The sequence below is a fragment of the Balaenoptera musculus genome, chromosome X, assembly GCF_009873245.2.
Source record: "Balaenoptera musculus isolate JJ_BM4_2016_0621 chromosome X, mBalMus1.pri.v3, whole genome shotgun sequence".
Classification (NCBI taxonomy): domain Eukaryota; kingdom Metazoa; phylum Chordata; class Mammalia; order Artiodactyla; family Balaenopteridae; genus Balaenoptera; species Balaenoptera musculus.
Window position 1 is genome coordinate 15,168,479 of NC_045806.1, and position 26,181 is coordinate 15,194,659.

The following is a 26,181-nucleotide window of genomic DNA, read 5'->3' on the forward strand; positions in this document are numbered from 1 at the left end:
TTACCTATCTCAAACCACAATTTGGTCCTTTAAATAGTTACAGTAGAACAAACTGACCTTGCTGCGATGTCAGCTTCAGCTTTCAAATAGAGGACAGGGTTTTCCTCAGGATTTATATTTTGTATTTTAAACCAAGTAGGAAATGAAGCTTTCAGTCCTAAAGATTTCAGTCCAAAGGAAGCCTCAGCCCATTTGGAATAATGAAGTGTGAAATGAAGAAGAGAATAAATTGTGTCTTTTGGAGAGAAATTACCTGTTTAGATCCCTGTGATCCAGTTAGAGACATGCTCCTGTTTAGTGTACAGGAGGTATCTGACACTGACATGCCCCGAGTATTGCCGCTTCTCTAATACATAAACGTTGATCATCATGTTTTCCAACAAACCTCACTAGGCGGTTCACACGTCTTTTCAGAGTATCATTTTCTTTTCTTGAGTACCTTGGTAGAATTCTCATTCGTTGATTATACAGGCTAAAGACAAAAGAGACATTGGTGCTTGTGTGTATGTGCTGTGAGTGTGTATCTCTGAGGCAGGCTGTGAGTTTTACGAATAAAAACGAAGTTCAAGGAACACAGTGATCTGCAAGTCTCAGTGTCTCCTTCTGATGTTCAAGCAGAGAAAGAGTTATAAAGAGTTTGCGTATAGCTCAGCCCTCTTCTTCTTTGCAGGCTTTCTATAGCACACACCCATGTGAGCACCAACATAGCAAAAGCAAGTTTGCCCAGATTATCAGTTAGAAGCTGTGTTGGCAGTAAGTTAGCTGAGCATTTAAGAATGCCAAAGCGCTTCATCAGGACCAGTGCTTTGTGGCAGAGTGACTTGATCTAAGCAACTTACTTCTTATTGATAGATTACGTGTTATTTATAGTCATATGTTTGCGAGAGTTACTGTTTTTAGTCTTTGCAGTGTTTTAGATATTTGTTCTTTTTTGTTTTAATGATACTTTTTGTGCGTCTGCTCTTGAGGGAAACTGATATACTTCTTTCGTTTTTGACATAGAAACCAAGCCAGCAAAAGTGCGGCTTTGCAGTCTCATCACAGATCTAACAGCAAGGACATCCAGAACCTAGGTGTGGGTCTGCCCCGGGCTGACGAAGGTCTTCCTGCCAACGAAAGCTTCCTGAACGGAAACCTTGCTGGAGCTACTCTTAGTCCCATGCACACCAAAACCTACCAAGCGGGCAGCCAGCCTGGGTCTACCAGCAAAGATCTGACCAACAACAACATACCACACCTTCTCAGCCCAAAAGAAGCCAAATCAAAGACAGAGTTTGATTTTAATATTGACCCAAAGCCTTCGGAAGGCCCGGGCACGAAGTACCTCAAGTCAAGCAGCAGATCTCAGCAGAACCGGCACTCATTTATGGAAAGTTCTCAGAGCAAAGCCGGGACGCTGCAGCCCAGTGAAAAGCAGAGTCGGCATAGCTACATCGACACCATTCCCCAGTCCTCTAGGAGTCCTTCCTATAGGACCAAGGCCAAAAGCCATGGGGCATTGAGTGACTCCAAGTCTGTGAGCAACCTTTCCGAAGCCAGGGCCCAGATCACAGAGTCCAGTACCAGTAGGTACTTCCCATCCAGCTGTTTGGACTTGAACTCTCCCACCAGCCCAACCCTCACCAGGCACAGCGACACAAGAACTTTGCTCAGCCCCTCGGGGAGAAATAACCGAAGTGAGGGCACTCTTGACTCACGCCGAACCACAACCAGGCATTCTAAGACGATGGAGGAGTTGAAGCTGCCCGAACACATGGACAGCAGCCATTCCCATTCACTGTCTGCGCCTCATGAATCCTTTTCGTATGGGCTTGGCTACACCAGCCCCTTCTCCTCCCAGCAGCGTCCACACAGGCATTCCATGTATGTGACCCGGGACAAAGTGAGAGCCAAAGGCTTGGACGGAAGCTTGAGCGTAGGGCAAGGGATGGCGGCCAGAGCCAACAGCCTGCAGCTCTTATCACCTCAGGTACAACTTAGGACCTTGACCAGATCTGTCGGCTCATCATGGGAAGGTGGTGCAGGGATGTGATGGGGTCAGTGTGCAGTTGTCCCTACTGCAGGAGGTCATACTTTCTTGATAGGACACATTTAAGGAAGCAATATTTGAAGGACTAATCTGTTAAAACATTTTTTTTTAGTTTTTTAAGCTAATTGTTGAGTACTCAACACAGAAAGCGTTTTTTTCAAAATCTGTTTCCTTTCTTAAATGTTCCTTTCTGGCATATTTTGTTCATATTTTGTCCTATTTTTTTTCATTTATTTTTTATTGAAGTATAGTTGAATTACAATGTGTTAATTATTGCTGTACAGCAAAGTGACTCAGTTATACATACATATACATTCTTTTTCACATTCTTTTCCATTATGGTTTATCACAGGATATTGAATATAGTTCCCTGTGCTGTACAGTAGGACCTTGTTGTTTATCCATTCTGTATATACCAGTTTGCATCTGCTAATCCCAAACTCCAAATCCAACCCTCTCTCACCTCCCTCCCCCTTGGCAACCACCAGTCTGTCCTCTATGTCCCTGATTTTGTTTCTGTTTCATAGATAGGTTCATTTGTGTCATATTTTAGATTCCACATGTAAGTGATATCATATGGTATTTGTCTTTCTCCTTCTGACTTACTTCACTTAATATGATACTCTCTGGTTGCATCCATGTTGCTGCAAATGGCATTATTTCATTCTTTTTTATGGCTGAGTAGTATTCCATTGTATATATGTACCGCATCTTCTTTATCCATTCATCTGTCGATAGACATTTAGGTTGTTTCCATGTCTTGGCTATTGTGAATAGTGCTGCTGTGAACATATGGGTGCATGTATCTTTTTGGATTAGAGTTTTGTCTGTATACGTGCCCAGGAGTGGGATTGCTGGATCATATGGTAATTCTATTTTTACTTTTCTGAGGAACCTCCATACTGTTTTCCACAGTGGCTGCACCAACTTACATTCCCAGTAACAGTGTAGGCGGGTTCCCTTTTCTCCACACCCTCTCCAGCATTTGTTATTTGTAGACTTTTTATTGATGGCCATTCTGACCGACATGAGGTGGTACCTAATTGTAGCTTTGATTTGCATTAGAGAATCCTATTTTGATTTATTACAGAATTCATCAGCTATATGGGTTAGTTTTTAATTTTCTCAAAATTCATTGTGAATTCATGGGTATTTTCTCTAATCTCTCCAAACCACATTTGCTTAAATCAAACCCTTTTGCTAATACCTTACTCGATATCTTAACTGAATTGAAAAGTTTTAAATTTATCCAGAACTATAGGTAAATATAACTTCAGGCCAGGATAAATGCTAATTTTCAGTCTTTTGGGTTGTTTTTAAATCTCAAGGCAATGTTTTTAGCATAATGCTCCCTCTATCTTATTGATCTTCAGACTCTAGAACTGACACTAACCTGTTTAAAAGAAGCAGCATTCTTGTAACAGAACACATATTTTTAAAATTATGTTTTTGTGATATGAAACATTCGCCTGCATCAAAGAAATGAAGGTGGAGAAAAACCAGTGTTAGAAGACGGAAAGACTGTCATGTAGGAAAAGTACTCTCCTTTTAGAGGATACAAAAATTGGTTCATCAGCGTGTGTCAGAGCTCCAGAAAATAAGATGGTCTGTGCAGTGGGAAGCTTAGCAAGATGAGTGCTGGGGAGGGGGAGACTGTCAGTAACTGAGCAGTTGGTGTAGCAAAGCAGCTAAGATCTTGAGCTGGAAAGCCAGGCAGATCTTGAGCTGGAAAGCCAGGCAGCCAGTCCTGCAGTGTGCTTCGAACTCTGTAAATTTGGGGAAGTAATATAATCTTTCTGTGCCTTGATTCCTCATCTGAGTGTTATTGTGAGGATTAAACATGGTGTATAAAGCACTGTGTGCCCTATGCCGGGCACAGAGTAAATGTCTTCGTTGTTGCTACTGCTTCTGGGATGATGGGGGCTGTTCTTTAGACACCGAATACCTTCTCTATGCTGGGTATTCTTGGGCACTCAAAGGAGTCTGAGGCAGGGTTCTTGCTCTTGAGAAATTTATCTTCTCTCAAGGAAGATTAAATTATACATGATAAAAATGAAATAATTAAGAACCAGATTTCTGTGGCACTGCCTATAAAAGGTACTTGAGGACAGGGAGAGATCATTGTGAGCAGGAGCAGTCAGAAATGGCTTTAGGAGCAACTGAAGGTCTTGCTTAGAGCTCAGATGTGGAGAGAGGTTTTGTGGCGAAAGGATGAAGACGTATTCAGGCATTTACTGAGCTAGGCACAATGATAGGCTCTGATGAAAAAGATGTGGTCCCCGTCCTCTTAGAATGTATGGGCTGGAGATGGTGGGATGACACTTGCCAATAGATAGGTGGTAATAATACTGTAAGGCTGCATGCCCACACTGTGCTAGAGCTGTGTGCACCGCAGGGGCAGAGGGGAGTGGCACAGTCCCAGCGGGGGGGTTGTAGGAGGCCCCCAGGGGGCAGGGGTGGAATCTGAGCAGAAACTTCTGAGATGTTGGGGGTTTCACCAGTGGAAGAAAGTAGAGTGGACATCAGGAAAGAGGCTTGAGGGAGGACCAAAAAGGATATCTGGAAGTTAAGGAGGATAATTGAGACCTTAAGTAGCATGGTGAGTTGTGGGATTGCAACTTGGGCCACGTGGCTGGAGTGAAAAAAATGCAAGATTTAGAGTGGCTTTTGCAATAATCCAAGCATGGGGTGAGGAGAATATGTTCTGGACTAAGTCAGTGCCAGTGGGAAGACAGAGAAAGAGTGGGTCTAAAGACTCCTCAGAAGTAGAAACGGGACTTGTGAATTGAAGGATTGAATATAGAAAAAAGGAAGCCTTCAAGGTTTCTCTTCTAGGATCTCCTTTTCAGAGTAGAAGAGAGGACTTGAAGTCACCTCATTCAACCCCTCTATTGCACAGATGAGCATGCTGAGGCTCTGAGAGGTTGGGTGGATTGCCCAAGTTTACCCAACTAGTTCAGGGTGGAGCTGGGATGCTGAGGCAATGTCCAGGTCCCTAGGCCAGAGCTTTTTGCATCATGTCATGCTGACATATTGAGGTTGAAGCGTGACCCTGGGCCCCTATGCAGAGATGTTCTCCACGAGGTTGGAAAGACTGTCTGGGGCCCAGGTGAGAGGAGGGGTAGGAGATGTCATGACTGGAGTCAGAGCAGTTGTCGGAGGAGCCCCTCTAGAGAGAAGGGATCATTTAGGGCCTAGAAAGATGTCTAGAGTCTGGCAGCTACACATAGATGTTACATGGAGGTCAAAGCCAGTAAAGTGTGTTAGCATTAAGCATAGTGTAATAGAGAAGAAGTTAAAAAAAAAAAACAAAAAAACTATACCTTGGAAAATGGACAAATGGACTGGCTCTCTGAGAGTGCTAGAGAAAAGGCTTCATGAACATGGTGGAAATAAGCTAATTATAAAACAATAACTGTCGGCTAAACACAGATCCAACTGTTGCTGAATTTTAAGTCCAGTTCGGGAAATGCAGTACCAAGCTGCAAGAAAGTACAAGTTTAAAGGCACAAAGATGGCAGATTGGCTTGACAAGTAACTGAAGCTGTGAATAATGATGGGAATCACTCCCTTGCAAAGTGCTGTAGGCACCTTCAAGAGCAAGGGGACTGGACTGGCTCTGTTGCTTAGAGTTTATGTTCGATGTAGAGGTCTTTGTAAACAATGCAGGTGATAAAATTCAAATGAGATCTTGTCACAAAGTAGAAAGAAGAAAGACTACATTGGATAATTTCCTGCCCAGAATCCTTTCGTAGTACATTTGGGGAGTGAAGGGAAGAAAGAGAAAATCATATTTTAAATTTTAAATAAGCCGTTTTTGACACACCATGTAAGGCTCAAAATAATACTCTTTCTGTGCATAATATACAGATATGCAATTCAGCTAACTCCTCTGAATGGCTTGGTAATTTTATTCCTTAATCTTTTTTTTCTGAGGGTAGAAAATGCTACTTTTCCCCTCAGTGAACACCACTGTGGACCAAGGCTTCTTTTAGCTTGTGACTCACTTCCTTGAGAGAAATAGGTAGTGTCTCCGGAGATGAGTGCTGTCGTGATTATTAAGAAAATACATGAAGTATAAGTACTGTTATCCTAGAGAAGATTAAGACGAGAACTTAAGTACAAAAACTACAGTAGTTAGGGAGTTTTTAAGACAGAAATTATTAAGGGTACTGATTCAATTCCTTGATATATCCAAAGAACGTTTGTTTTCATCTTAATCTGCCATGTAAGTCCTTCATGAAAAATAATTTTGCATCTGTAGTTCTTTTTTGAGAACTCAGCCTAAAATCTGCTAGAGAAATTTTGGATTAACTAACAGAATCTCTATTCTAATTGAGTGCTGCTCAGACCATGACTTTCTATATATTAGGAAGATAATTTTCTGTTTTTAATAATTAATTGAACTATTTTCAGAGTAATTCATTCCCTGCTTGCATTAACTTTAATGAGAATTTCACTTTCCATCTGTGTGACACTTGTTTGACTTATTTTACATTCATCAGATGATTCACTCTTTTATGGGACAATTTGTGTTTTAACCAATTCACATTTTTAATTTTAGCCAGTTAAGGTACTGGTTATACCAAATAAAACCCATGGCAATTTAGGTGATTTTCATCCCTAGGAACAGGACACTCTTATAAATCCTTTGAAATTTGACTTCCAGCCCGGAGAGCAACTCCCTCCAGAGATGACTGTGGCGCGATCTTCCGTTAAGGAGTCCTCCAGAGAAGGCACCTCTTCATTCCATGCACGGCAGAAGTCTGAGGTCTGAATTTTCTAGAGCTGCTACCTTTTACAGTAGAACATGTCTGTAAAGATTGGTCCCTCAACACCATTACAGTCTATCTTTTAAGATTTATTCGTACCCAATCTCCCACAGATAATTCGAACTGGCTTATAAAGTAAGCAGTTTTCCTCATGCCATAATTCTGAGTTTTCTCTTAAATAGATCCCGGAGTAAATTATAGATCAATTAGGCACTGTTCTACGTTCACAGGCTACCTCATTATCTCTCTGTTGTTTACTTTTTATAAACCTATTTTTTATCTCAGGGTGGAGCGTATCATGACCCCCACTCTGATGATGGCACTGTCCCCAAAGAAAACAGACACCTGTACAATGATCCTGTTCCGAGGAGAGTTGGCAGCTTCTACCGAGGTAAACCCAGCTCCTAGCACCCATCAGGGTCCTCTCTTCTCTCCCCCTCACTACACATCCAGGCTGCACTCTCCCCTACATTTCACTGCCCTGACTTCCGGTAAGCGTCATTCTTACCTGCACTACTGCCTTCCACCTCGTCTCCCTGCCTTGGTTCCTGCTGTCTTAGTTCAGACCCTTGTGGCTTCTGACTTGGGTACTTTGAGTAGCCTCCCAACTGCTCTCCCTATCTCTAAGGTCACCATCAAAACGGTCCCTGGAATGATCCTTCTGAAGCTGTGTTCTGACCACACCACTCATTCATTCGATTAAGTCATAACATATGTATTTTAAAATTTATTTATTTTTGGCTGCGTCAGGTCTTAGTTGTGGCATGCGGGATCTTTCTTTGCGGCACGCAGGCTCTTCACTGCGGCGCGGGGGCTTCTCTCTAGTTGTTGCGCGTAGGCTCCAGAGCGCGTGGACTCTGTAGTTGCAGCGCGCAGGCTTAGTTGCCCTGTGGCATGTGGGATCTTAGCTCCCCGACCAGGAATCGAACCTGCATCCCCTGCATTGGAAGGCGGATTCTTAACCACTGGACCACCAGGGAAGTCCCAAGTCATAAAATATTTATCGATGTCACTTGTATGTCTGACACTTCTAATTTAGAACGTCAGTGAACAAGACAGCCAAAGGTCTCCACCCTCACAGAGCTCACATTCTCATGAGAGAGCAACACTAAATGTAATAATTACATAGAGCAGTAAAAGATAATAAATGCTACAGGGAAAAAAATATAGCAGGGCAATCCATTGCCTCCACCCCAGCCCCAGTCCTCTATCTCTCATCTGCTGAGAGTCCTCTGGCGACTTCGCATTGGCATCAGGACAAAATCTGAGTTCCTTAAGATGGCATTCTAGACTTTCTGTGCCCTGGCCCTTGCTATCCTCTCCAGCTCCTCCTCCTCCACTCTGGTGCCCAGCCTGTGGGACTCACACAGGCCGTGCCCTCCTCTGACCTGAATGCAGTACTCCCCCTGCTTGGACAACTTGTTTCTGTCCCTTTTGAGATTCTGCTTTGAGGTCCTCTGCAGTGTGATGGCTTCCCTGCCCACCTAGGTGAAGTGAAGTGTTTCCTCTTTTGTTCCGCCCATGGCCCTCTGTCTCTAACATGACACACACCAACCACATGGTACTGATTCTTTGTTTACATTTCTCTCTCACAAGGTTACAAGGCCCTTTACCTTTTCCTCTTTTACCCTCATTGACTAGCACACTGCCTGGCAGTTTCATAAATATTTGTTGATTGGATGAAAGAAAATCTTCAAGTGTACTTGCATGACCTTAAAAATGTGCTTTGATGTTTGACAACTATAACAGATGTTTCAGTGGCTGAATGGATTTAGGAGAGATTGAGAGAGAAAGGTTTCACCTTTAAGGAGCTATGTAGTAATAGAGTGGGAGCCCCCAGGAATCCCCAGCCCCTAGTGGTGAGACTGGCAGTAAGCCCACTCGGTAAGCCTCCTGAGTCCGTGAGGCTCAGCTTCTCAAAGCCTCCTTCAAGGGTCACCACGACCTTCTACAGCTGCCACATCCACATTGCCCAGCTTCTCGTTATTCTGTTGATCTGGGAAGACAGCTGGAAAGGGCAGGAACTGGGGGGTAACACGGACAACCGCTTGGTCATTTTAACTAGGAACCTGAGCTAAATGAATGCATACAAGTGTTATGCAGGACCTAATGTATATTGAATGATTAGGCTACTCTGTTCCCTCCTAGCCCAACCTTTGAGAAAAGAATAAGGCATTGAATATGCCTTTTGATGCATTTATTATTCTTTTTTCTGATGCCATGGTTACTTTAGAACCTTATGGGACTAAAACTTTAATTCAGATTAAAGTTAATTAAACATGGGACTTCCCTGGTGGCACAGTGGTTAAGAATCCGTCTGCCAATGCAGGGGACACGGGTTCGAGCCCTGGTCCGCAAAGATCCCACATGCTGCGGAGCAACTAAGCCCATGTGCCACAACTACTGAGCCTGCGCTCTAGAGCCCGCAAGCCACAATTACTGAGCCCGTGCACCACAACTACTGAAGCCCGCACGCTCTAGGGCCTGCGTGCCGCAGCCACTGAGCCCACGTGCTGCAACTACTAAAGCCCGCGTGCCTAGAGCCCGTGCTCCACAACAAGAGAAGCCACCCAATGAGAAGCCCGCGCACCGCAACGAAGAGTAGCCCCCATTCACCGCAACAGAGAAAGCCCGCGTGCAACAACGAAGACCCAACACTGCCAAAAATAAATAAAAATTTTTTTAAAAAGTTAATTAAACAAAATATTGTAGTGTACATTTAAGCAAAAGTCTTTTCTTCTCTCACTGTAAGTTTTACTTCCAAAGTGGATTATACACGTGTTATTTCTATAGATGTCTGGAGAGTATACTTTAATATTAAAATGTTAACTAAATTTTCAATTAATTAATTAGTCCTTGACCTCTAGAAACACAGTTTTATTTTGATTGCAAGTGAATTAACTTGGTTACTATCAGCAAAGCCCCTCATAATCGACTTCACTGTTTGGCAGGTAGAACATTTTTATTTTAGAAAGTCCAGAAATAGAAGGAAAAGATTTAACTAGGTGAAACATTTGGAGACATCGCTTATTTCAATCATGCTACTAAATCTAACTGGATGAAGATGTAGTGGTATCATTGAAATGACAGATTTTTTAGTATATTTCCCATTTTCAGTCCTGCTGGCCAAGAGTCAAGTAATATGGTGTCATTTGTCTTTATATACAGCCTGTATATTCCTTTTGTGATGAAATTTGCAATATATTTTCATTTATGACCAAGCTTAGAAATTGATAGAAAAAGATAATACCCACCCACCCCCCAAAGAAAAGCAGACAAGTATTTACTCACATACATTGTGGTTTGTCTTTTTGTTTATTCCTGGATTAAAAACTTAGAGAAAAATAGTATTTTTGTACAAATAACCAAATCTCTTTGGAATTGAGTTTAAAAAAATATAAAATTGATGCCACCTCCCAAGTGGCAAGGCTTAAACTGTAGTTTGTGTATTCCAGAACACATACTGTTAAGAATCACTTCACACTAAGAATAGATTTTATGTAGTTGGGTCTATGATGTAAGAAAGCCTCAACTTAAAAGAATGTCAAAACAGGGAGATGGGGATCATATTCATACTTTTAAATCTCCTACGATATTCTCCAGTTTATCAGCTGACACATCAATTTATGCCTTGAATATATATTGCCTGGTGTTAATTGACCCTTGCAAGTTACTGTCATAAGCAGTTGGGGGTGGGGGGAATGCTCCCTGGAATGCCTCCAGCCTCAGAAAACGTAAGAGTTATATGAAGGGCAAATAAGGATTTTGACTTATCCTTTTGTTAGTTTATTTTGTTTGTGTGAGAGAAAGTGCAGTAGAACAACATGAGAACTGCTTTAACCAAAAGAGTATATCAGTGGCTTACTTTTTCTTTGTTCAGTGCCATCTCCACGTCCAGATAATTCTTTCCATGAAAATAATGTGTCAACCAGAGTTTCTTCCCTACCATCAGAAAGCAGTTCTGGAACTAACCACTCAAAAAGACAACCAGCATTTGATCCATGGTGGGTATTTTAGCTTGTTTTTACTCTTCTTTTTTCTAATTGTAGATTTTAGATTTCATAGAAATTCTGGATAAACTTTTTAGCATTCTTTCCCCTGCTAGGCCTTTCTTTCTAAAGAGAGATTGTTTAATAAGGGAAATGTGATTTGTCATTATTTATAATAGTTTCTTTCATGTTCACCATTTATATTAAATACCATGTAAAAGAAAGAAAATATCCTGGGTCAGTACATACCTCATAAGTCTTCCATCGCCTTCTTCTGACATGATTGATGTCCTTTGCTGTCTTCTCCACTTGTTGCTGTTGAATCATGTAGCAGACACTTTGCTTAGCCCTTTGTGTGCACTGTCCTACTCAGTACTCACAATCAGCCTTTGAAGTAGGAGTGCCTCCCACTCTCCAGATGAGGAAACAGCAGCTTAGAAAAGGTAAGGAGCCTGCCTGGTGCTGAACAGCCAGAAACAGGGAGGAGGGAGCCGGGATCTAGACCTAGATGCATTCTGACTCCAAAGCTCGTGTCCTCTACTTCTGTGCCACCTGATTTTCATTCAGGGTGAAAAGAGAGAAATAGGGGAACAACCCTTCATGCTACCACAAAAATGTACTGGTAGTCAGAGGATAAAATGATGCGCCAATTTTGCTTATCCTTTAATCTTTGTGTCATGTGTAATAAAAATTTAAGGAGAGAATTATAACATACATCAAGTCTCATTAGCAGATCTTGTCTTGGGGGTAGGACTATTTTTTTAATAATGTAGACTTTATATTCTCAGCTGCCCAGAAAGACTTCCCAGAATCTAGATGTGAGGAATGTTTATGTATTTCATAGAGCTGCTAAGTTCTCCACCAAGAGAATAAAATGGTGCCTCATTGTAACTCACTGAATTGAGAACGAGACCAATCTGTCAGATTCCATCTCTGCTGTTTACTGCCAGAATTCACACAATTTGGACCCTGTTGGCAGGGTTATATCAAGGTTTCAGTGTTACCATGCCCTATGCGGAAAATAACTTACTTATTTTTACAATAATAAAAACGGTTTTCTTAAAGCTATAAATACTTTTTCTTTTATAAGCACACTTTATATCTATCGCCTTATTTATAAAATGAGAGTTTTAACATTAGTGACTCAGAGGTTAGACCCTGGAAATAGGATATCTTGACTAGTGTCACCTTTTGGCCATGTGACCTTCAGCACTCTGCCCCTCAGTTTCCTTGTCTGTAAAATAGGCTAAGAATATCACCTCCCTCATCGGGTAAATAGGATCATTAAATGAAGTCAAACATCAAAGGCATCTAGAGCAGTGCCTGGCACCGTTGTGACTTGTTAACTTTAGCAGCCGTGGTTTTTGCCATTAATGTTCTCTAACTTCAGTATGACTTGCCAGGTGTCTCCTCTCCACTTACTTTGCTGATGAGCTTCAGTGCGTTCTTTCTCCGTGTAATGGTAGACAAGATCTATACATTAACCTGAGAGCACAGGTACAACTTCTTTAAGTTACCGGCGTTGACAGTTTTCAAGTGTGGTTTTGACAAGCCGTGAGAATAGTGTCTAAGTTGTGAGAACACAGAAGTACAGATGGAGTTGTTTTTCGTCTTGGTCATTGCATGATGAAGTGGTGATGGTTTAAAAGTGCGTCGATTGCATGTTAACATAGTCCTATGAAAATTAGGTAGGTCAGATTAAAACTAAATCCAAATGTGGGATTAACAGTCTTAACAGCATATTGTTTCTGTCTTTTTGATAATCAGTTTAAGTAGAGCTTGTTTAGACCTGGATATGTGTAGAAACCTAACAACAATTGTTTTAAAAAAGAGGCATAGTTGGGATGCTGACCTTTAGATAAGTCTTCATCAAGTCATCCTTACTCTGATACTGCTGTTATGAGGCTTGAGAGAATTCCAGAATTGCCAGGGATGAATTGGCTATATTCTTTTGTTCTTACTACCCCTCATGATAATGCTGCTATGATAGTTCTCCACGCATCATATCTAACTTAGCCTAAGTCATCCATTAAGCTTGACTTGTCTTGGATTTTTTTCTTGAACAATATCTCTCATTGGTTCACCATATTTATATTTGAGAGAAATGCCGTTTGATAACTGTTACAAAAACATGAACAAACCATGGTGACAGTGAATTGCTGTTCCTAAATTATCACTTACCTAAGAGCAGTCTGTTTCTCCTTGTTAGTAGTACTTCCATTTCTTTGGAGAAGAGGATATTTGTACAGTGTCCACATTTCTTGCAATGGAAAAGTCAAGGTACTATGTCATACTTTAAAGTGATAAATGGATAGTGTGTAGTATAATATCCAGAGCTGTTATTCTGGCCATCCCAGCTGTCCAGAATCCAGTTAAGAACAGGGAGATAAGCCAAAATATTTCAGAACAACAAAAATAGGGTTAATGCAGTCAGATCGATCATCTTTACTAATGGGAAAACACCTCCACCCTCCCTGTGAGCCTGTTTATTCTTCTTTTATGCACAGTTCTAGCAGTTGGCACTGAGGTTGTCAGGCAAGAAATAATCCCAGGTAACAGTACAGTGTGCAGAGGGAGAAGGATCCTAAACAATAGCTGTAGAGAGAAGAGGGGTATTTTTGCTTTTTCTCAGGCCCCAGTGGGAAAATCATTTCTAGCTGTATGGTCTTATACATAGAACAGATATCCATGTAGAGTATATATCTTTAAAATAGGCTGCTCTTACTTTCCATAAAAAGACAAAGTGTTTAGAAAGACTGCTGTCAAAATTGGGTTAAAAATTGACACTTAAATAGTAAACCAAATTAATTAGAAATCCCAGTAGTTGAGATAAGTGAAGAATTGCTGTCACTCACTTGCACAATCCCAGGCTTTCTCTTCTTGTAAAGTTATGAAGACATTGGTATCCATTATTACTTGTCATGATAACTCGCAGAATTATTCCTGTAGAATTAGTCGCTGACTTCCTACTCTCAGACATTAGCCGACCCACCCTAGTCACACTGGCAGGGCGGGAGGGTGGCAGGGAAAGTGTCACAGAGTAAGCGTCTCTCCTCTTCTGCGCGCCTTCATGCTGCTGCTCTTGGGGGGATTATGCTGGCGCTTCCTGGCCCTCCGTCAAACCTGTGGGTCTCTTGCCTTGAGTCTGTGAGCAGCTTGAGGTCACACTCCTTGTTTTAGTTTTTCTCTGTATCTCCAACACCTAACACAGATCCTGGTGCATACACAGTACTCTGTAAGTGTTGGTTGGCTTTGATTCAGTCAGTTTTAATTCCTTCCTTTTTTTAGGTGAGTCTTTTGAATTCTCTTTCCTCTTAACCCCTTATGGAAGTAGTAGGTGTTGTGGTAGATACTGTTCGAGTCCCATGACTGTTTAGGAAGGAGACTGTTATTGTTAACCGCCCCCCCACACCCCTCCCCCATCATCCTCACTGCCCACCCCACCCCCCACTGTGCCAAGTGACTAGCTGGGTGGTCCTTCTGAAAGCTCCTGTCCCTGTGATTTATGTGATCACCCACTTGCCCTTCTCTTGTGCTACTCCTCTTGAAACCATCTGTTGCCTGTACAGTTAGTTAGCTCAGCTCAGCACACACTGTTGACCGTACCAGGTAGAATCAATAGCAGGGTCCAGAATTCACAAATGAGATTAAGTCATGCGGCTCACTCTTACCCTTTGGGTGCACTACTGGTTATAAATGTTCAAGTCTTTTCATTCATTTGTACAGCACACAGCTTTTTAGGTGCCTGTGTTCCAGGCAGCTTCTCTCCATCCCTGAGTCTCTCTCACAGGCTTTTCTCCTTCTCTTTCTCTGTTAATTCTCTGTATGTGTATGATTCAGTGTAGCTTCTCCCTCTCTTTGTCTTTTCCCTCTCTGTCTCCCTCTCTCTCCCCGACTGGCACTCTTTCTTTCTCTTTGACTTCCTTTTGTGTCTTTTGTGATGCATGCATACTCATGCCTTACTCCTAGCTTTCATCCTCTAGTCCAAGGGTAATTTATTTTCTTTTTTGCTTTGGCCCCTGGAATCTTTTCCCACCTGGATCTTGGCCCTACCGCCAATCTGCAGCTCCAGTTTGAGGATGTTTTCCTCATCATTCCCCTTTCCCCCTGGGCTCTAGTTTATCCAGTGCCTCTGAAGAGACCCTGCGGAGAGTCTTTGATTCATCCTCTGTGTTTTGGGGACACAAGGAACTGCAAACACCGGGCTTTTTGTCCTGCTGCTTCTTCTCTTTCAGTACCCTTCCCCCACCCCCCCATCCTCTCACTTTTATTTTATTGGACAGACTCTTCTTCCTACCCAAATCCTGCTCCTCCTAGGACTAGTGTCTCAAGCCTTCACTTCCTCTCATGCCAACGTTAACATTCTTACAGTAACGCCCATTCCCATCCTGAGATTGTGGTCATGATGAATGTGTCCCCCTTAAAGATTTCCTGGGTTGGCAGAAAGCACTTTAACTACTGACCCTCAGCAGACCTTCGAGATTTTGTTAGACTTTAATTCTGATTAGCAAAAACTTCTACCTGTTAATCTGAGTACTCTGTTGTGCTTCTAGGTTATGTGCAGACCCCATTATGGAAGGACATAAGCTATATCATAAGCATATAATTCTTTAACTTCTGGAAGTTACAGAACATTAGGAATAGTATTGCTGGTTGGACTAGATGCTCTCTAAGGTTCCTTTCAATTCTGAGAGTGGTGCTTTTGCGATTCCAGCAAACTACTTACACTGTTCTGCTGTGTTCTGTAGAACCCTCACATAACTGAATGCTGTGGCCTGGAATTTAGTTTAGGTCAGTCTGTCTTTAGGCCCCATCCAAGGGTTTCATCTCCTTAATCTCAACAGTACTTGTCATAAGAAACTTTGACCGAATAGGCCCAGTCTGTCATTAGGATGAGAGTGCTTTTTCCAGCACTACAACACTGAGTTTAAAGAATCTTTAACTTTTCCCTATTCCATTCTCACTCATTCCATCATGTCTGAAGTTTTTTAGCTTTCAAAATTTTAAATGCATCATTCTGAGTCCCAATGCTAATTATTTTATTGGTTGTGTTGTATTACAAAACTTTAACTTGCAGAACTTGGAACTCTCTCGGTGAGGTTTAAAATTGCAGGTCCTAATGAGTTTCAAGAACACTTGAGCTTACAGTACATGTTTTTACTTCTTTGGTATTCCCATTAACTTTTAGGCCAAACACTTAAGAAGAAATGACCATTGCTGCTTCAAACAGTCATGGTTTTTACTTCTTGTTTTTTGTCTGTTTGTCTCTCTCTCTCTCTCTCTAGATTGTTTCCCTTGTGGTCTTTGATCATGAGTTCATGGCTTTTCAAATGAATTTTGTGTGGTTTGTAAAACCTTTTTATTATATCTGCAGTACATATTTGTTGTTGAAGTTAAAAAGAAGTAACAACAAATCACCAATAATCCTACTACCCAGAAATGATAACTATTAAGATTTTTAAAAATTTTCTTCCTGCTTTTTAAAAAATGTGTGTATATATACACATATATGCCTTTTTAAAAAAATACAGTTGGGCTCATATGATGTAGAAAGTTTTGAATCCTGCTGTTTTCACTTCATATTGTAGTTGGAATATTCCTTCATATTAGTGAAAAATCTGTGAAGATGTGATTTTTAAAAATAGCTTCATGGTGTTTTCTATCATGTGGATCTGTAACGGTTTGTATAGATGTTTTCTGCCTTCACACAGGTTTAATCAAGTAAAGGATGCTGGTTTGCTCATATTTTTTTAGATGTTCTGGTAACTTTACTGTTCAGTACTCTAAAACCATAAATGTGAATGAATTCTGTCACCTTTAATGTTTCTACTCTTGATTTTGGGGAATAGCTAATAGAAGGAATTCAGTCATTTGAGAAAATGGTTTTCCACAGTCATCTAGATGTTCAAATTCAAAATAGGGCCCGTGGAATGTGCCTTTTTCAAGAATGACACCATTCCAGTTGTTTTTTAAAGACCATAAATTAATTTAAGTAATATAGGGCCTCTGTTGGGGCTTCCCTGGTGGCGCAGTGGTTGAGAATCTGCCTGCCAGTGCAGGGGACACGGGTTCGAGCCCTGGTCTGGGAAGATCCCACATGCCGCGGAGCAACTAGGCCCGTGAGCCACAGTTACTGAGCCTGCGCGTCTGGAGCCTGTGCTCCGCAACAAGAGAGGCCGCGATAGTGAGAGGCCCGCGCACCGCGATGAAGAGTGGCCCCCGCTTGCCACAGCTGGAGAAAGCCCTCGCACAGAAACGAAGACCCAACACAGCCAAAAATAAATAAATTAATTAAAAAAAAATATATATATATATAGGGCCTCTGTTAACATACAAATAGTCACCTTCTTGGGGCTGAGGTGTCTTGTTTACTCTCTTTTAATATCTCCTATTTGTATTAAAATACCTGGTGGTGTCAGTGGTATGAAGCTTAATGTCGTTATTTTCAGTTAGAAGCTTTTTTTCCAGAAGAGTGCTTTGTATTAAAGCATTCATCCTGTCTCCATTTTTTCATACCTTATCTATTTTTTATTTAGTTTTAATAAATAGATATAAGATTTTTATAAAGGGATTTTCCAGTTTCAGGCAATTTTTACTTTTATTTGTAAGGTTTCTGTAGCAGTATTGATTTTTTTTTTTTTTTAATGTTCAGTACCTTGGCAAGCCACTAATAATGAACTTGTTAAGCTGGTTTTTAAAAGGTAAATAGAAAAACGAGGATACTGAAAATGTTTCTGTTTCTCTCAGAGGGTTACAGAAAAGCCATCCTTCAAAGTGTGTGCTTTTCAGACTCTCTAATTCTGAGGTTTTCAACAGCATGAAAATGGTCCTGCAGCATAGTTACAGATCATTTGTAATAATGCTCAAATTGCTAGTTCGAGTGAGCCTTTGCCAAAGGCTAATCATTAACCATGGTTGGTGAGATTCAGTTCCTTCTGTGCTTTTTAGAGGCTCTTTACCTATGTGCTTGATTCTTCATGGCTATTTGAACCTGGTGTCATGCATTTTTAGTCTTCATTATATTTGTCATATAATGGCAGGAGAATGATTGAAAGGTCAATATGATAAAAATGTCTTCCCATTTAGGAAAAGTCCTGAAAACATTAGTCATTCTGAACAACTCAAGGAAAAGGAAAAACAAGGTTTTTTCAGGTCAATGAAAAAGAAAAAGAAGAAATCTCAAACAGTAAGTAGATGGCCAGTTTCTATTTACAGTGGCATCCGTATGAGTCTACATTAGTCTGTGGGTACTTTACACTTTGTATGTGACAATCAAAGTGAATTATTTTCTTATTGAGACTTAACATGCATATACTGTATATGTTTCTTTCTCAAATTCTATACAACTATCCTCCTCTCACAGAGCCTTTTCTATGTTCAACAGAATCTCCAGGAATAGAAGAAATTTAATTTGGATGAAAGAGAATGCTTTAACCCTTTCTCAATAAACATCTTATCCATGTGGGTTTATATTCATGTAAAAACTATGAAGCTGCAGGATTTATTTCTCTCTGAGGGTTAAAGATACGTGAAAATTTAGGAAATGGTTTTGGTTTGTGTTTAAATCTTAAAATTCTTAACTAACCATCGTTCATTATGGAGAATAATAATATCAGATAACCTGGCTGGTTATCTGATTCCCATGTTGACAAGTGCATTTCTGGGCTGCCTAGTCACAGACAGGTCATAGTATTTGACATTTCAGGGCTTGCTTTAGTAGGACATGTTTACCTTGTGATTGAACTGTGAAATGGAATGAGTCTCATTTCCTGAGAGCTCTCCACCTGAACCAAGGGCTGGCTGCATGGAACTGTGCACGTCACATCACTGAACCAACCAGGCAAGGATTCTGCTGGTTAGTGATGTGAGAACACGTGGGGAAGCCAGGCCTCCAGGCCAGCAGGAACGTCTTCACCCACACGAGGCGTTCTTCCTCCTTTGCTTTATGACACCTTTGAGACTAGACAAGGTTGAGTCAGCCATTTTAAATTATTTTGTTTCTAGTTTTACTTCATACATGATTGACTCTCGTTTATTTAAAAAGGAAAAAGGCATAATCAAAATGACCTACTCAGATGGACTTCATTGATTTCATCTCTTAAGATGAATAGATTAGACTCAGTTTTTCTGAGGTCTGTTTGGTTATGAAAAGTCTAGGATTATGACTCAGTGGTGAGTAAAGATGAGATAGATGATAGTAAAAAGGAATATAATATTTGAAGTAAGGATTTAATAAAGGCCTTCCTAGATTACCTTTCTAGATTACTCTTTACTTGCTTGTTTGTTACATTTAGGATGTCACTATAATATAAATATGAGCTCATTACAGAAAAATTGAGAAAAAAATGATCATTTCTAATCTCACCACCCTATCACAACTAGTATTAGGATTTTGGTATATTTCCTCCTAGCTTTTTGGCCTGTGCATATGTTTATGGAAAGAAGGTGGTTTTTTAGTTTGTTTTAAATAATAGTAGTCATTCTAGTATAATTTTGTATTCTGGCTTTTTAATAGTATTTCTGTCACACATACACACAATATGCTCGTTACTACACAGATTTTATTATCTTCATTTTAATGGCTGCATAATATTCCTGAAATGTTTATTTAGAAAAAAAACAAAACCTGCCTATATGGCTAACTGAAACTCACTTAAAGTAGAAGGTCCAGTCAAGATGTCACTTAGTTGCATATTAACTACATATGTTATTTAGACCAGATGAACAGAATAGACCTGATTTGAAGTAGAGAAGCTTAAAATATGTAAAGTGCTAATAAAACTTATATCATCATCTGTGGAACATATTTATCCATCATGAACATTAAACTTAGACTACCTCCTCCTACCCACTGTTATTTTTATTTCGAGTTTGTTTTTGTTCTTAACCTCAGGCCCGTAGCCATTGTGGGGTGATTAAGTGGAAGAAAGTAGCAAGGACACAGGAATTGAAGGTGTTTTTGTATGTAGATTTAGCTTTTGATGTCTGCCTTAGACCGACGTTAAACCTGCTGCTCACCATGGCATGAGTCAAGTATGTACATGTTGACTGACTATTATTCAGGATCTGGTTCAAATTTTAGATGTTTAAATAGTGTAGAGTAGGGTAAATAGGAAATTTACTATTCTCTAACATACTCTCCACTTGAACTTACTTTTTTTAGGGTTTCATACTTTTCGTTTTTGATATGTAAAGCAACTGCAAAATATCTCTGCACAGGTCACAATGACTTAAGCCTTCCAAACCAAAAGTTGTTTATACCCTCTGCATTTTTTTTAATTAAAAGAGGAAAAAAAAAATGTTTAAAGGTCTTTGATATCTAGAGTAAGATTTCCAAAAAGCACTCAGCATAGTACTTCCTGGCAGACCTCAGGCTCCCAAGCTTGACATTGTGTTAACTCTGCCTCCTTCAAATGAGCATTGGAACAGAATTAAATTTAACTTTTTTTCACTCTCTAGAACTCAGCAAAAGGAAACTAGGTAAATGAACTTTGAAAGATTTAAAGCATTGTGGCCTTTGCATAAGATTCAACAAAATGGTAATCTGATACCCAGTGCACAGAGAGAAGCCTCTGTGGGTCCTAAATCTAGTTTAACCCCTTTATTTTGCTAACTGCCCAGGCAAGTTGTGACCTGCCCAAAGTTGCACAATCAGTTGGGAGAACGGGACGTGGGTTCTCCTGAATAGTAGGCCTAGCTCAGTCCCTGCCAGGGGCCCACTGGTGCGGAGCGCCTCCGGCTACTTGTCTTTTTTTTTTTTTTTTTTTAATTGAAGTATAATTGATTTACAATATTATATTTGTTTCAGGTGTACAGCATAACGATTCAGTATTTTTGCAGTTTACACTCAAAAGTTATTATAAGATAATGGCTAGAACTCCCTGTGCTATACATTATATCCTTGTTGCTTCTCTATTTTATTTTATTTATTGTTTTTTTTATTGGAGTATAGTTGATTTACAATGTTGTGTCACTTTTTGCTGTACAGCAAAGTGAATCAGTTATACATATACATGTCTGAGGGCTTTCTTGTGGCCTCCTTAGACATGCAAGTTAAACTCTTCCTGGATCCCTGTCTTGGGAGCAGGTAACCTTATGGGCTGTTTTACTCGAATGTCTTCATACACACCAATAAAAGATGATCTGAACACCTTCACATACATTCTGGTTCTCTGACAATTGAAATATCCAAAACAGGGAAAAGTCGTGCCAGAAAATCATTCTGTATTGTAAAGATGCCTGCTTTGACTCAAGCAAATCTGGAGGCCTCCTTGGGAAATCTGGCTTCAGTTCCACATTCAGACAGTTACATAAGCCCTCAGAGCATATGGTGACTTTGCCAACGTGGTAATTTTACCCTAGTTAGTATCTCAACTGGTAATCATGCTTCAGTTTAAAGATTGAACTTTCTGTTTCTTCACTTTTGTGGCGTATTCTGAATTGTGCCAGCTATTTTCCATGGGGTGAATACTTCTCACAGTGTAGAACCAGGCTTCTTCCTCAACGGTAGAATCCTGCAATATTGATATATTCCTCTTCCAAGTGATGTTTTCTGGTTCAAGAGTTGACCACGTTCAGAAAGGTTTGCGGTGTCTTTTTCTTTTTTCCTAATAGGCAGGCAGATTACATGGTAGATTATTTAGTTGCTTAAGTCCTCTGGCAATTAGGAAAAGACTGAAGTTCATCAGTAGCCCTTTAAACATAATTCTTTGTAACAGTCCTATTTCTGATAATAAATAAATAAATCCTTAAATGTTTTGTAAGCTTAATGTGAATATATGTGTGTGTAGGTCTCTAGAGACATTCCTGCTATAGGTATTGAGCCTGTCCGAATGTTCTTTATATACACAGAAGTTTCTACATGTCTTGAATTTACATTATTGGCATCTTCATGTCCAGGTGAGGAATGGCACAGAACCTCTCAAGTTGCGCACACAGCACAGAGATTCTTTCAGTGACTGTTAATATTTAACAATTTGAGGGCATCCAAGGGCTAGGAGTTTCGATAAGAACACCTTCTTTTTTTTCCTTGGCAGTTAGTTTATTTGTATCTTATATTGCAGACAGATTCCACCAACGGGGAGAATCCAAGCATCAAGAAATCCCTCTTTCCTCTTTTTAATTCAAAGAATCATTTAAAGCATAGTTCTTCTTTGAAAAAGCTTCCTGTAGTCACTCCACCCATGGTACCCATTTTTACGTATGGTAGCCCTGAAAACTGCTCCAGTAAACTTGTTTTACTGATGACAACAGCATGTCTTTTATTTTCATGGGGTCATATTCTCTTTGTGCTAGTTAAGTACCTGAGCCAGTTCCATAAATTCACTGAGATACAAATTCTTCGACATTCTGGATTTTCTGAATCAGTTAAGGAGGTTGAAGCGTAAAAGGCTATTAAACAAACAAACTAGTGAAAGGCTAGTTTGGGTTGTCTGATTAGCCAGTTGTTGGCAGACAGTATTCATAAAATCCCTCATTTCCTGTAAAGAATTTGATTAACATTTACAATTAACAAATGTCTTTTGGTTTGGCTCACAAAGTTTGTTAACACTTGGTTGGCAGTTTGTCTCTTTGAAACCAAGTGAAATTGACCAAATTGGGTGAGCTTGCAGGCTCCATGAAAAAACAGCTTCTGTTAGTTGGTGATTTGCTCTTTCCTTGCCTGGCTCTAGCTTTTGCTGGTCACTTAGTTGAAGGCCAGGGCTTTTGCACTCTCCTCTGTCCACCAGAATCGGTGAGTGGACCAATTGCATTCGTCTGGAATTTGTGGCACAAATTTCTAGCACTCTCGTAGTGCATAATGCTAGACCCAGATTTACTGGGTAGTGTCTTGGGAATATGATTCAAACCATACTTTCTCACTTTGCTATCCTTAAAAGCTTGCTAGACTTCTTTGGCACCACCAAACACAGTGTGTGGATCATTTTCCCAGCAGGAACAAATTTTTGTTTTATTGAACTGGTTCATAACCTAACTGCAATATGGAATGAGGATACGGCAGCAGTTCCTGGTACAGCTCAATTTAACTGCTCTCTCTTACAGCGACTAAAACTAACAGCATGGGAATGCTTTGAGGGTTGAGGTTTAACAAAGCTGCATGACATCTGCCAATTTTTCCTAATGCAGGGAAAATTATTAAGAGGGCAGCAGACTTTAACTAGCATCACTTGCATTGTGAACATTGGGAGAGTTTTGGTTTCTTTTTTTATTGAGTCTTCTTTGGAGGGGAGGGGGTTGAGTTTTGGTTTGGTTTGATTTGCTTTCGTTCTCCTCTTGCGTGTGGTTGCATATCCTATTTAGGCTTACTGGTGTGATTATTGAATCCTTGTCCATATTCTGCTCTAGGTGCCCAATTCTGACGGCCCTGATCTTCTGACATTACAGAAAGCCATTCACTCTGCTAGCACCCCAAGCAGCAGACCAAAGGAGTGGCGTCCTGAGAAGATCTCTGATCTACAGACCCAAGTGAGTGGTGCCTGCATCACTCCTAGACTCTCAGACTCTGCAGTGACCGGTCTCTCCTGAAGAGAGGACAGGGTTGAGAAATTTAGCCTCTCAATGTTACAGCAAGGCTGAGAGTCTCCCCAGAATATACCCTCAGAAATAGCCAGATGCATCTTGGGAGTCCGGATGAATGGAGAAAAAAAGCAAGCTTCTATTAGTCTTCACCTGCGGGTCGGGGGAGGACGATTAAGGGGAATGAATAAGATACGGTTCCAATCCACAGAAACTCTGCAGCCTAGGAGGGAGAGAAAATTCACAGATGACCATGATTCATGGTAAAAGTGAAGCGTACCATAAAATGTAGGGGAGGGTAAGAGGAGGTAGTGCGAAGATTAAGGGTTCGTTAAAGGTGGTAGCCTACAAACTGCGCCTTGAAAGACAGATATAATAAGCTTTCTAAAAGACTGTTTAAGCTTCTGAAATCCGTACTAGTTTTGATAGAAAACCGGCAAACATTCGCATTAGGAACTGCATATTAGAAAGTATGTATAGTCACATTTCTCTGCCATAATGGGGGAATAAGCAGAAACCGAATCCATAAATTTTTCAGGTAACTGAGGTCTTATCTCCTTGAAGCAAACTGTTTTGATGGAAATTTTAAAATATTGTATCTTTTCAGCATCCCATAATGAGCATAGTAACATAATCTAACTTGTTTTTCGTTATATTCAATATATTATAAATCTCTTATTCCTCTGTACTGAAGTTTCTCACAACCCTCATGAGCTTTTGAGGCTGTAGGGTTACTTGTGCCTGTAAATGTTACTGTGCCTATAAATGACCATGCATTTCTGTGATTTGGAGGAGGAGGTTCTATTTTATAGGTTTATTGTTTTCTCTCTTTAACTATAAGCTGTTACTTAGAGCTGCTGAGACGAGCTCCCTAAATTTCAACTGTATTTGCCCAACCATTTATATTTTCTGCTTCTAACATAATATTGGCTGGAGGAGCGAAGACAGTGTAGAGAACCAGATATCCCAGTTATTGGACGTGTACCCGAACTAAAAGCACAAGGCTCTGAGTGAGAGGGCCTGATGTTCTATTCCTCATTTATTTAAAAAAAAAAAAAAAAGAGAGAGAGAGAGAGAGAAAGTACAGGGTTTTAGAACCTTCCTTGTGTAACCACTTCTTTTGCCGAGAAGCTCTTTTCAGGTAACTTTATATCTCCATCTGAACTATTGTGATTGTTCAATAGTTACATGTGGTCAGGGCTGTAAAAATCACCAGAAATGACCATGGAGGATGCTTCCCCAGGAGCGATTTCTACTTGAGTCAGTGCTCAAGCAGTAGCCCCTGGATTTCAATGCCCTGTTCCTCCGACTCTTTAGTATTTCTTGAGATTATCAACATTTTACTTTGCTGAGCCCTTAAAAGCCTTGAGGCCCTTGAGGATTGGCAGCCAGAGGTGCCTCAGGCTGGGGCTTCGGCCCACGTGCCGGGGTCCGCGGTGAGGGCCTTGAATGTCAGGGTGCTTTCCCATGCCTCTTCTGACGGTGACCCCATCAAGCCTGATAAAGAGGAAAGGGGCGTGAGTCAACTTTGGCCAGTGAGGAGCCTGTGGGGCAGATGGCTTCTGGGACCCTCCCTCCTGTTTTGAAGTGCCCCCCACAGTGCAGCAGCCCATGAGGCCCAGGTCCCAGGCCCACAGCAGACAGGCTGTTAGGAGTCGAAGGCTTCCTATGAGTGAATTGTGTTTTAGAGTCTCTAGGGCTTTTGCTTATTTCTGTGTGCTTTGCATTTTTAGTGCCCAAACTTTACCTCCCCCTCAAAACAGTAAAAAACCAAAAAAATGATAAAGTGCAGAAAGGGAACATTGGGATTTTGCAATGCCAAGGGAAAGGGAAAATCAGGGAGATAAGAACAGAAGGGGGTACACGATCTTTAGCCAAGTATGTTGCTACCTATTGAAACATTACATTTTTTCAGTTACTCTTGCCGCTAGATATGGTCGAATGGCTGAGTTTTAGCAGGTGAAATCTAAGTGGCAGCTTTATGCGGAGCTGTTGGGAAGGAAGTCTTCTCGAAAGGGAGACGCACATCCCTTCTTTTGCTTCTTCCTGATGGTTGGCGCATGAGACCTCCCCCCTCCCCCCCATAAAGGTGGGATGCAGCCAGATAGAAGGTGCCTAAGCCTTTGATCAGTCACCGTACCAGCTCTAGATTTCTTCTACGTTTCTAGGCTTTTTCATTAAAGAAAAATAACTTCAATCTTGCCTGAAAAAGAACAAAAGAACAGATAAGGCTGGACTGGCCCGTCCTCCCCCACACCCGCCCTCCCTGGCTCCACGCAGTCATCTCAGGTCTGTGCTCCGTTTCCTCCCAGCTTTCAAGTCTACTCTAAATTAAATCCTACATGCACCCTCATCTTTTCTTTCAGAGCCAGCCATTAAAATCACTGCGCAAGCTGTTACATCTCTCTTCAGCCTCAAATCACCCGGCTTCCTCAGACCCCCGCTTCCAGCCCTTAACAACTCAACAAGCCAAAAATTCCTTCTCAGAAATTCGGATTCACCCACTGAGCCAGGCCTCTGGTGGGAGCAGTAACATCCGGCAGGAGCCAACACCAAAGGGCAGGCCGGCCCTCCAGCTGCCAGGTCAGATGGACCCTGGTTGGCACGTGTCGTCTGTGACCCGGAGTGCCACAGAGGGGCCTTCCTACTCTGAACAGCTGGGTGCCAAGAGTGGGCCAAACGGGCACCCTTATAACAGAACAAATAGGTCCCGAATGCCAAATCTGAATGATTTAAAAGAGACAGCCTTGTAATGTGTGCTGGAGTGGGGGTGGGGGGGAAAGGGACAATCCGGTTAGGAGGGGAGGGGCGGGGGTGGGGTGGGTGGGGAATGGGCGGGGCCGGGGTGGTAAGCCAGTATTTTCAGCTTTATCAA

The 26,181-nt window shown here is 41.1% G+C and overlaps 1 protein-coding gene across 2 annotated transcripts in view; it reads left to right on the plus strand.

The window, feature by feature from the left end:
• CDKL5 (cyclin dependent kinase like 5) overlaps window positions 1–26,059 on the plus strand; it is a 192,650-nt gene extending 166,591 nt beyond the window's left edge. For both annotated transcript variants that reach the window (XM_036840690.1, XM_036840691.1), the window contains 7 exons: window positions 1,003–1,969; window positions 6,699–6,800; window positions 7,087–7,192; window positions 10,682–10,805; window positions 17,877–17,976; window positions 23,136–23,255; window positions 25,673–26,059. In XM_036840690.1, the coding sequence (XP_036696585.1) occupies window positions 1,003–1,969; window positions 6,699–6,800; window positions 7,087–7,192; window positions 10,682–10,805; window positions 17,877–17,976; window positions 23,136–23,255; window positions 25,673–26,059 (1,906 nt within the window). The remainder of the gene's footprint in view (window positions 1–1,002; window positions 1,970–6,698; window positions 6,801–7,086; window positions 7,193–10,681; window positions 10,806–17,876; window positions 17,977–23,135; window positions 23,256–25,672) is intronic.
• The last annotated feature ends 122 nt before the right edge of the window (window positions 26,060–26,181 follow it).